This window comes from Hippocampus comes, unplaced genomic scaffold (genome assembly GCF_001891065.2).
Source record: "Hippocampus comes isolate QL1 unplaced genomic scaffold, H_comes_QL1_v1.1 scaffold101, whole genome shotgun sequence".
NCBI classification, from domain to species: domain Eukaryota; kingdom Metazoa; phylum Chordata; class Actinopteri; order Syngnathiformes; family Syngnathidae; genus Hippocampus; species Hippocampus comes.
Genome location: NW_017805451.1, coordinates 889,333 through 900,517, shown reverse-complemented (window position 1 = coordinate 900,517; position 11,185 = coordinate 889,333). Strand labels below are relative to the sequence as shown.

The 11,185-nt window shown below is 41.2% G+C and overlaps 2 protein-coding genes and 1 long non-coding RNA gene across 6 annotated transcripts in view; 1 reads left to right on the top strand and 2 right to left on the bottom strand.

The window, feature by feature from the left end:
• Window positions 1-1,122: 1,122 nt before the first annotated feature.
• Window positions 1,123-3,566, bottom strand: LOC109518310 (kininogen-1). Its single transcript, XM_019874062.1, has 4 exons — window positions 3,339-3,566; window positions 1,915-2,066; window positions 1,720-1,821; window positions 1,123-1,477 (listed from the first exon to the last, which is right to left on the bottom strand). Exons 1-4 carry the CDS (start codon window positions 3,424-3,426, stop codon window positions 1,376-1,378), a joined length of 444 nt encoding a protein of 147 aa, XP_019729621.1. The 5' UTR covers window positions 3,427-3,566; the 3' UTR covers window positions 1,123-1,375.
• A 90-nt stretch (window positions 3,567-3,656) lies between these two features.
• Window positions 3,657-6,122, bottom strand: LOC109518311 (uncharacterized). 2 transcript variants are annotated; one of them, XR_002168711.1, is made up of 3 exons: window positions 5,968-6,122; window positions 4,963-5,066; window positions 3,657-4,083 (listed from the first exon to the last, which is right to left on the bottom strand). It is a non-coding gene; the product is annotated as an uncharacterized LOC109518311 (long non-coding RNA). The 2 variants fall into 2 exon arrangements; XR_002168712.1 differs by having other exon boundaries at window positions 3,657-3,817.
• Window positions 6,123-6,224: 102 nt separating this feature from the next.
• il11ra (interleukin 11 receptor subunit alpha) overlaps window positions 6,225-11,185 on the top strand; it is a 33,581-nt gene continuing 28,620 nt past the window's right edge. For all 3 annotated transcript variants that reach the window (XR_002168710.1, XM_019874060.1, XM_019874058.1), the window contains exon 1: window positions 6,225-6,348. The gene's annotated coding sequence lies outside the window, so the exon portion shown is untranslated. The remainder of the gene's footprint in view (window positions 6,349-11,185) is intronic.

The following is an 11,185-nucleotide window of genomic DNA, read 5'->3' as shown; positions in this document are numbered from 1 at the left end:
GAGAGAGAGAGAGAGAGAGAAAGAGAGAGAAAGAACCACGTTGTGTGTCTGTAGGCAACTTTGAACGGTGTGCATGTGCCATTTTTTTCATTTCCCGTGTCTAGACAAAATGAGAATACATTTCCACTGGAGTAAGGAGTCAAATCCATCCAAGATGTCTTAAATGGGAGAATGATTATTTTGTTGTGTGCCATTGACGAGTTAGGCCATTTCTTCAATCAGATGTGAAAGATTTAAGAAAGTGTCAACTGTATTTCTATCCGTCTGCAATTAGTGTAACCTTCAAGTGCTTTTTTTTAGGCCACACAAGCAGACTGCTGTAAGGGCAAAAGTTGGACTCATGATTAGTCATGTGGAATGAAGCACACGTATAAAGTACAAAATAAAACACTGTATTAAGTTTAAGTGAGTCGCTGCTGGTATCGTGTTACACTCGCCTGACTTGTGTGCCGGCAGAGTGGGATGAGATCCCACTCTGTGACGGTGTGGATGTGGGTGTGAATACTTATTCGTCTCTGTGTGTGCCCTGGGACTGAGTGGCGACCAGTTTGGGGTGTAGCTTGCCTTTCGTTAGCTGGGATAGACACTCGTGACCCTCTTCGGGATAAGCGATGTTGACAAAGGGCGGATGGACAGATGGATACATTTAAGTGTGTCAGTGTATGAAAACTTTCTGTACGGTAGTTGTTGTGAGGGTGGTTCTGTTTGTGACCAACAGGTGGCACTGTAGGGCTCCTCCTGCAGTGGCACACTTGCTGGTCATTGTGTCATCAGTTAGTGTTTGGTGAAAAGGACTCCCTGCCCGACCAGTCGGTGTCGGATCATCGTGTGTGTCTCTGTGCACGTGTCATGTTTTGTTTTTGTCATAGGTTTTTTTTTGTTTGTTTGTTTATTACTTTGTTTCTTGTGGTTTTCAGGACTTTTGAGTTTTGTGAGTTAGTTTCTCCAGTGTACTCCTGTTTGCATTTTTTGCTAAATACATCTTGGTCACTCCACCCTGCTCCTCCCTGCCTCTCTGCTTTTTGGGGTCCTCTACACTACCATCACGCAAAACGTGACAGTTGTGATTCATTTCATTTGAAATATGACTAAATTCTCTTCAGAACAGACTCTCAGATGAGCTCAAGTTCAAAAAAATATTTTATTTTTTAATTGCGTCCAAAAAGGCTTGGCAGGGGGGGAAAATACTGGTGTTTTATACATTTTTGCATTCAGAACAAAATAAAACAACTGAGGCACACAGCCCTTGATTTTTATGTTGAAGCACACACTTTTTGATGTCTTGGGTCACACTGTAAGTTGCTCATTACACATGCAACACTTTCAGTTGTTATACAAAAATATTGTTGTTATACAGTTGTTATAAAAAAATCAATTAAGCTGGAATGTTGGCCACCGTCTTCTTGCATTTAGGCTTCTGCGATTCATGTTTGTTGTTGCGCGGGTTGAACATCACATCAAACTGGCACTTGAGATGCTGCACAGGAGGAAACAACAACAGATGGATTATCTACACCTTTGCAAAAGGTCACTCATATACTCACAATTTATTCATCATGCACCACGTCTGTAAAATTTCAAGGGAAGCTGTTGGTGCTGGATTTTTTTTTTTTTTTGCCACAGAACATTGTGTGGTTGCAGTATTACAGTATTTATATTTTCTATTTTATCACATACAGTCGCACAAACAGCATGAATGAAATGTTACATCGACTCTACCATTTTCTCCAGATTGCAGTTGTTCAAGTCCTGATTTTCACCCTTGAGACACTTGGTTTTGCGCAGTACTGCATCGATCCTGTAGTTGATGCCGTTGGTCACCTACCATGGCAAAAGCACAGTTAAAAGGTTTCATGTTTTCCAAGTGCGGATAAAAAAAGCTTGCCACATAAAGCTTCTTTCCAGCAGGCTGACCTGAGACTGCGCAGATGTGATGGACTGCAGTCTGAACAACTTCTTGGCCTTTGAATTCGTGTTGAACGTGTCCACAGCGTGCTGAGCCGCCGCCTGAACCTCTTGGGACTCTGGACTCCTCTCAAACCAGCCACCCAATAGTGTTGCTTTTTCTTTGGGGTAATTTAACAGAACAGACGATAAACACTTCAGAGAGAGAGAAAAAAAAGCTGCACATTGTGTGGAATCTATTTCCAGATTGGGCCTCAAAGTCTTCAAAAACTTGTAAAAACCAGATTGTAAAATGCCTGCCAACTCCACAGAGGTACATCCAAACTGGCGTCATTCCGTGTTAAAGCAAATGAAAATATATTTCTCGACTATTTTAATGAAGGCCTAGAAGCGTAATACCATCGTCTCTTCTTCCGTTGTTTTGCCAACACCCTAATTCCTACTTTCAAATCAATACGGAAAATTTGGACCGCCACCATTTAGTGGTAGCTTTTTCCTCCCATGAATGATGCAAGAACAAGACGAAGATGGAAATAACTTGCAAATAAGCATAAAGAGGTCCACATCATACTTCTCTGGTGGTAAATACAGCTGTAACCTAATAAAACATCCAATACGGGTGCAAAACTGAATTTGAACTGTCAGTTACTGTATTATCAACACGTCAATTACATCATCACTATACTGCATTTTGTCACAGCCAATATACCCACATTTATATGTATATATTTGGTGCCGTTTTATTTTTATTATTCTTCCTGAGTGACTCCCTACCCCAACTCCCCTCAGCCAACAGAAATAGCAGCTCAGCAATGACAATTTTCTCCGACAGAGCCAAAGGCTCTGAGTCATAATGCTGAGCCAGACCGCATTTTGCCATTGTGTCATATACTGATGCGGGCATAGAGCAAGTTTAGTACTATGTAAGGCATATAGCCCACTTGTACATATAGTACCGTCATACTGTCTATGCATGCAGCATAAAGTAAATACACAGAATTTTTTAAAAAGTCATTGCAATTGCTAGTTCCCCACTGTGACTCCCATTTTCATTAATCACTCAGTTTATAATGTTTTCTATTGGAACAAAAATATCACAAGTAAACTTGTTTATGTCACACAGTAGTTGGTTTATTTTGTTGATGGAAAAGTAGACAAGGATAACAACAAGACTGTTGTTGTTGATTATAAACTAAGCCATTGACTACTGGGTGGGGAAAAAAAAACAGTGCTGAATAACTTGCAGATGTCACGCTTTTTTATTAGTCCTGCTGTTGTCCCTCATGCCTCTTTGTGAAGATTGACCATTTTGGTAATGTGCTCGGCTGAAATGAATCTTCCAATTGTTTGACTATACGTTACTTCAAACTCAAATTCCCTAACATGGTAGTTTTACTTGACAACGTTCTGTCATGTGTATGCTTTTTACTTACCTGCCACAATGATGTCCTCCGAAATCTGATCCCCCACACACATCTGAACAACTGACAGACATAGAAGCACTGATAGAGGGAGATTCATCTTGACTTGTTGTCCACCTCCACCACCATGCAGAGCGTTTGAGAGAGTTGCTGGTGAAATAATCCACACAAAGATGAATCACTGTCTGTCCAGATGCGAAACATTAGACGTTTGCTCCTAGAAAACGGTATGTGGGTCCACCTAGAAAAAAAAAAAATGAAGAGTCAAATATATCATTTCAGTAGAAACCAGAGGAGGAGCGCTGAAAAGTAAAGATTGTTACAACTTGCCTTTTTGGGACGTGAATGTGTGACTTGACCCTCGGGCTGCTGGAGCGACAGTGAGGCAAAAGTGAGGGAGAGGAGAGGAGTGTGTTGTTTGTGAATCGTGGTGGCTTTGCAGAACTTTGTGTCTGGTATGTTTCACAAGTCACTGATGACCCACCCACTGACTGGAAATGACGCCATGCACACAGGGATTACATGGTCATCGGTGCCTTTAGGACCCGTCTGGGCGTGTTTGTGTGACGTGGGTGAGAGTGAAATGTCAACTCTCCTGTGAGTACATCAACACTGAGTGTTGTTGTTTTAAACATGGGCAAAAAGTATCGGCTTGGCTATTGCAAGTGACAATAGAAGATGATGAAGTTAGCTCCCCTTTGCGGTTTTCACATCTGTCACTCTTCAGGGAAGACTTTCTACAAGAAGTTGAGTGTGTCTATGGAAAAAAAAAGTGTGTCCGTTCATCCAGGTGTGCATTTGATGATAGACAAGAGGACTTGTCTTAAATATAGGTTCCAGTTTTCAGGCCAGAGGTGCTTTTAGTGCATGGGTTGAGGTCAAAGGTCTGAGGTTCTTCCACACCCCAATTTAAATAAGAACAACAACATTCCGTAAAAGATCCAATTATTTAGGTCATGATGAGGTTGCAAGAATTGTGTTTTGCATGAGAAAGAAAATTAATCCATCGTCAACCGTGACTGATTCATTCAAATGTGTGTCTCAGCGCTTTTGTTGAAACCACTTAAATGGACGTAAACGTTTATGAAGTTGGGTGCATTTCTTTTCAGTTGTTTTTTTTCCCTCCTGAAGGTTTTGCACACAATACTATGTGCTGTCACAGCACGCATCAACACGGTCATTTTGTCATCATAATAGATGGTGTCGACCATTCAAATGGTGAGATTAAATACACAAAGGTCAGCATCGCCTTGAATGAAACTGGTCAATTTCGTTGGATTGTTATATGAACCTGCTTTGAGAATGAAAGCTGTGCATGAAATTGCACTTCATGTCTGTTCATCAGGTGACGACTGCGATCTGCTCTAACACTGTAATTAAATTACAGTCAAACTAATGCCGGACTTATCTGCATATGGGCAAAACTTGGCATTACTTCAGCTCTGTAGAATCCACATGTGTAAATGTCCAGTATTATGCCAAAGGTTTCTGTAATGACACAGTCATTCCGGCAGGGGTCGCAACACGCATTCAACAGTTGTAGTACAGTCAATCAACCTAATGTCAACAGTTGTTGGATGAGAGCTAAAGTTGAAATTGCACGATTCCAGATTCTATTAGGGGAAAAGTGACTCACCCATGCAATGGTGTTCTTTTGGCAAATCGGAGTCAAATGAAGAATTCACATTTGCTGGAGCCTGTCCCAGATGACTTCGGGCGGAAGGCGAACGACACCCTGAACTGGTCGCCAGTCAGTCGCAGGGCACATAGAGAAACAAACAACCGTTCACATTCAAATCCAGTTCGACGCTGCCCGCACACAAATGATGTTTTAAAGCAAGAAAACAAATAATAAATATATTTATGAATAATATTTTAATTCATATAAACGGACCAAGTTGCCATTTGTGTTTTGATGTGCCCCGTTCATTGCTAAATTGTGTCTCATGAGACAAAGGTGACATCCAAAATTGAATTATGAGGTAAAATTCGAAAGCTTTTCTTTAATACAGCAACATCACTTTTCTCGAAAAGCAGTGATATTTATTGCAAATTGCTCTACTTTCCCAAATTCTAAAACAAATTCCAACTTTCAGGATTTGGGTAATCCAGAGGTCACAGTTAGAGTTGATCTGTTGATTGCGAGCCACGCTGTTGTTTTTACCGAGATTAGAGGCACAGACGAGCTCGTTGTTTTCGACAAATGAATTAGTGACATTAACTCCATTGTGTGCATGAACCGCAATAGCCGGTAATGGTTTTAATGGGATGATGTTCTCACATTCTGTAACAGATAAATACAGAAATAGATCAGCGTCCATCAGTCAGCGAAGCAAGCTTGTATCCTCATATAGACACTGACTCGTGTAACAGATGGACATCTATTTTAAAAGACGCAATACGTTTGTGCCAACGACTGAATGATTGATCTACTTTTGATACCCCCGAAGACAAGTGGAGTTTGATTGATGACTTTGATCGAAAACGCATTTGGACTAAACAAATATGTTCGTATATAGACTCTACATTTGTATTTAATTGGTTTGAGGCACCCCTCACGTTCTCCCTAATGTTTATCCAATTGTCTACTTTTGCATTATGTTTGCATTATTTAAACCAAAGCGTTATGCACCTCCAATACCTGACATTTTGAACCAAAAAAAAATAATTCAATTCTATCCTTTGTGCTGTTCAGTCCTCAATGTCGATCTCCTCTTCTCAAACCTCTGCTCACTCACTGCTGTTTTTCCCAGACTCATTATAATCGCTTTACAGTCACACCCCGCCCACTCGACGAATGATCGACTGCTCGCTCATCCAATGAGCTTTCCCCTATCTTGACCGACCGTCTTTCCCTTGCTTCCCCCAACCTTCCCCCTTCCACCTCCCCCTCCTTGTCCTACACGGTTACTCTCTCGCGTAGCAATCTCACCTCTCGTCTCCCCGGGAAGCCGAAGAAAGTTCCAAACATGGGCGACCAAATAATAATGTCCGCTTGACTCTTGGGGGAGATTTTTCCAAGGTAAGTTGGTTGATTTTGAAGCGTTGAAATCGAGCGAGCGGGAGGAGGGAATTTAGCAAAGCGGGGTGGCTGCGCGTGCGCCTGCCAGAAAGTTTATCCGGCTCACTCTTTGGGACAGCAGGGAAATTACTACAGTGTTTGTCCCCGCGGGGATGTGTCATGCTTCTATGGTGTGCATGTGTGCACCTATCAACGAAACCTTGAACATGTTGTCCATGATTGTTATTTTGTGTCTTAGCGGACTTGTTCATTATCGCCTGACTTAAGTGTGCACACACACATGGAAGCAAAACAATTGTGTATTATCAATTTATGATCTTGAGGGACTTATTTATTTGGTTCGTTTTTTTTAAATGCATGCATGTTCAATATTTTGTTTTTGTTTGCTTGGCGGTAAAATCTTCAAACTGAAAGCTGGATACCCTCTCAAAAAAATAAACAAACAAAAAAACAACATCATACCTGTTCTCATGGGGTGGTTGCCACTGTAGAGAAAATAGATGGCAGACAGTGGTCTCGGAACTACAGATGTGCATTCCCGCAGCCAGTGAAGTGATCAAGGCTCTAAATAGAGCCCAACAGGAATGCAAACAGACCCAGGAGAGACACCAAGCCTGGGGGCGTCTGGGGAGCAGTAGAGTAAAGGTATTTTGCTTAAAATAAGCAGCAATTTGTGCCCCACTCTTGAATGTCACTCCAATTAGAAAGGACATGTTGTGCAAGGATGCTTTTGTGCAAGGAGATGTCGCTCTTCTTGTACTTCAAATCAGCTGTTGAAGTTGTTCAAGTCTCAAATGTTGCGTCTTAAAGTTTAGGAATTGCATTTTGAATGATTTTCAAGTTTTCTCCCTTCATTTGGGTGTTGTAATTCGGTCGTCCTTGTCTTGGCGGGTACGAGATGGCTTATCAGTGGATGTAACAGGCAGTAGCGTACTCAATGACCATGTGTTGTGTGTTGTCAGTTGAGCAATGACTGGCAAGTGTATGATAAGTTACAAGCCAAACACTGAAGACAAAATGCGATTCTGATTTGCTGTCCGTTGTGGCTTGAGTAAGTTCCACCTACTGCAGTGATGTTGTCCTTTTCACTCTCCAACTTTCTGGCCTAATCAGGAAAGGTTTCTCAATTCTCTCCTTGTTCCAATTTTGTGAGAAAGCTATATTTTATCCCATTATATAACCAGAAAATCTCTTTGTTACGTGTACTCACTACAGTGTTTGTCCCCGCGGGGATGTGTCATGCTTCTATGGTGTGCATGTGTGCACCTATCAACGAAACCTTGAACATGTTGTCCATGATTGTTATTTTGTGTCTTAGCGGACTTGTTCATTATCGCCTGACTTAAGTGTGCACACACACATGGAAGCAAAACAATTGTGTATTATCAATTTATGATCTTGAGGGACTTATTTATTTGGTTCGTTTTTTTTTAAATGCATGCATGTTCAATATTTTGTTTTTGTTTGCTTGGCGGTAAAATCTTCAAACTGAAAGCTGGATACCCTCTCAAAAAAATAAACAAACAAAAAAACAACATCATACCTGTTCTCATGGGGTGGTTGCCACTGTAGAGAAAATAGATGGCAGACAGTGGTCTCGGAACTACAGATGTGCATTCCCGCAGCCAGTGAAGTGATCAAGGCTCTAAATAGAGCCCAACAGGAATGCAAACAGACCCAGGAGAGACACCAAGCCTGGGGGCGTCTGGGGAGCAGTAGAGTAAAGGTATTTTGCTTAAAATAAGCAGCAATTTGTGCCCCACTCTTGAATGTCACTCCAATTAGAAAGGACATGTTGTGCAAGGATGCTTTTGTGCAAGGAGATGTCGCTCTTCTTGTACTTCAAATCAGCTGTTGAAGTTGTTCAAGTCTCAAATGTTGCGTCTTAAAGTTTAGGAATTGCATTTTGAATGATTTTCAAGTTTTCTCCCTTCATTTGGGTGTTGTAATTCGGTCGTCCTTGTCTTGGCGGGTACGAGATGGCTTATCAGTGGATGTAACAGGCAGTAGCGTACTCAATGACCATGTGTTGTGTGTTGTCAGTTGAGCAATGACTGGCAAGTGTATGATAAGTTACAAGCCAAACACTGAAGACAAAATGCGATTCTGATTTGCTGTCCGTTGTGGCTTGAGTAAGTTCCACCTACTGCAGTGATGTTGTCCTTTTCACTCTCCAACTTTCTGGCCTAATCAGGAAAGGTTTCTCAATTCTCTCCTTGTTCCAATTTTGTGAGAAAGCTATATTTTATCCCATTATATAACCAGAAAATCTCTTTGTTACGTGTACTCTTTTTTTTTTCCACTGTCAAAGTAAAAATCCACCCTGATTAGTTCAGCAAAATAACAAAAGCTCTGTTTTCTTCTTGAAATTCATCCATCGCAAATGAAGTCATTGGTCTATTGAAAGAGAAAAATGATTTTTTAATTCAAATTTGAGGTTGATATTTTTGAATCATTGTCAGGAACATCTGAAAAATTGTCGGAAAAACCTCCCAAAAAAAAAAAAAAAAAAAAAAAAAAAAAGGGCAGAAGCCGTGTATTCGATTCTGGGCCAAGAAATTTCAAGCCACATTTTCTGTACCACTTATCCTCAGTAGGGTCACAATTGGGCTGGAAATGATCCCAGATGAGTTGAGGCGAGCGATGGGGTACACGGCAGGAGATGGGGTACGCTTTGGACAGCTCACCAGCCAATTGTAGGGCGCATATAGCGAAATCTCGACAAATGACCATTCATACTCACATTCGCACCAAAGGACAACTGAGAGCAGGGGTCACCAACTCCGGTCATCGAGGGCACCTATCCTGCATGTGCAACGCTCATTATCAGGTTCTTCAGAACCCTGATAACGATCCTGATCATGTGAAGCGTGTATGCTGGGGAGGGAAACATTTTTTAAAAAGACGCAAAGGATAAGAGCCCTCGAGGAACGGAGTCTTCAAATAACCTAACATACAGATGTCCGCTTTTGTCAATATTCAGCGAGCAATCGTTTTTCTTCCAGTGATCCAACATTTTCTACTGAGGCACAAAACAATAATTTTTGGTCTGGCTAAGTTATTTTTCACAGCTAAACTTTCCTTGACACTGAATTGGGTCTGGTTTGAGTTTCTCTCCAGCTTCCCCATAGCTTGCAGACAGCTCTTACTGGCAGTCCTATCAATCTCTTCTCCAGCACTGGCCAAAACACACATCGACATACTGCAGATGTGTACACATACTGGCTACATATGCATGCACAATATACATTTAGCTCATGCGGACAGACCCAGAGGTTTTGAACGTACATCAACGCATAATTAACACATAGCCAGTCCTTCCAAAGTCTTCACTTTTCGCATGCATGTGGGCCTTCGGTAATCAATTCAAAATTAGAGTGAAAGCTGCTCCAAGAACTTTAGCACTGCTTGCCAGCTCTGACTCTGAGGCCGTACTTTTCTTGGTATGTGTGTGTGTGTGTGTGTGTGTGTGTGTGTGCGTGTGTGTGTGTGTGTGTGTGTGTGTGTGTCTGTGTGTCTGTGTGTTTGTGAGGAGAGGCAGAGAGAGCCAGCTTTTGATATTGAACCAACTTTGAGGGGCCCACAATGGGGCATTTCTTCTCCACTCTGCTTCTCTTCGTGTAGTCTATCCCCCGCTCACTAAAAGCAGAGCTCAGTATTTTGTAGGCAGTACTTTGCAACAAAATAATAATCTCTAATTAAATGTCTACTACAAAGTGGTTGGTCCCTTTCGAGTCCGACCGTACGATCTCAATATTAATTACAGTGCCTTCTGCTCCAAGCCACATAGTTAGCCACTAAAGTGGAATCTGGTTTTGTGGCTTAGCGTCGTGGTTTCTTTTAAGCTGAGCTGACCAATAAAAACAACCATTGTTGTGATAATGCTCCTGTTTGTAAAAGTTTTACCTGCATACAAAATGTACAGCCAAACCTCAGTTTTCTTGATTTATCCATTCTGAAAAATCAGCCTGAAACCGAATGGAACAAAAAAAAAACTGAAGCAATATTTCACACAGGAAATCATGAAAATCAAACTCGGTTATGGGTACCTAAAACGATTTCAGTCAAGATGATTCGAATTGAGAATAATTACAGTTGACCGTACACAGAACAATGTGACATCATTGTAAATGACTAATGACATGGATAAATGAAGAGCAAACATCACTTTTACCTTCTCTGAAGCCTCTTCGGTTACCGTATTTTCCGGACTATAAGTCACAGTGTTTTTCATAGTTTGGCTGGGAGTGCGACTTATACTCTGGAGCGATTTATGGGTGAAATTATTAACACATTATTATATCATTTCACATGTCATTTTCACATTAAACCACACAGGGCGCTCTAGACCTGTATTGATAAAACCACGATGAGTCTGACGTAAGCGACGTAGAAGAGGAAGCGCTGCATCTTCTACCTTTCTAGTTATCTGAATAACTCTTGATATGTTACTTGAACATACCAGGCACGTTCTCAGTCCGTTGTTTATGCGTCATGTAACTGATTCAGCGTGTTGTTTTCTATTTTATTTTTATTTTAAATTGCCTTTCAAGATGGCATGTATGTTCTTGGTGTTGGATTTTTATCAAATACATTTCCCCCCAAACTGCGACTTATACTCCAGTGCGACTTATATATGTTTTTTTTTCTTTATTATGCATTTTATGGTTGGTGGGACCTATACTCCCGAGCGACTTATAGTCCGGAAAATACGGTACTTTTATATGCTTCAGGAATACTGTGACACCAAACTGTCAACTGTTGCTAACATGCAGCAAGTTATTTTCCAACAAGATGGCCCCCCAGCGCATTATTCGCTAGGATTTCATATATTCCT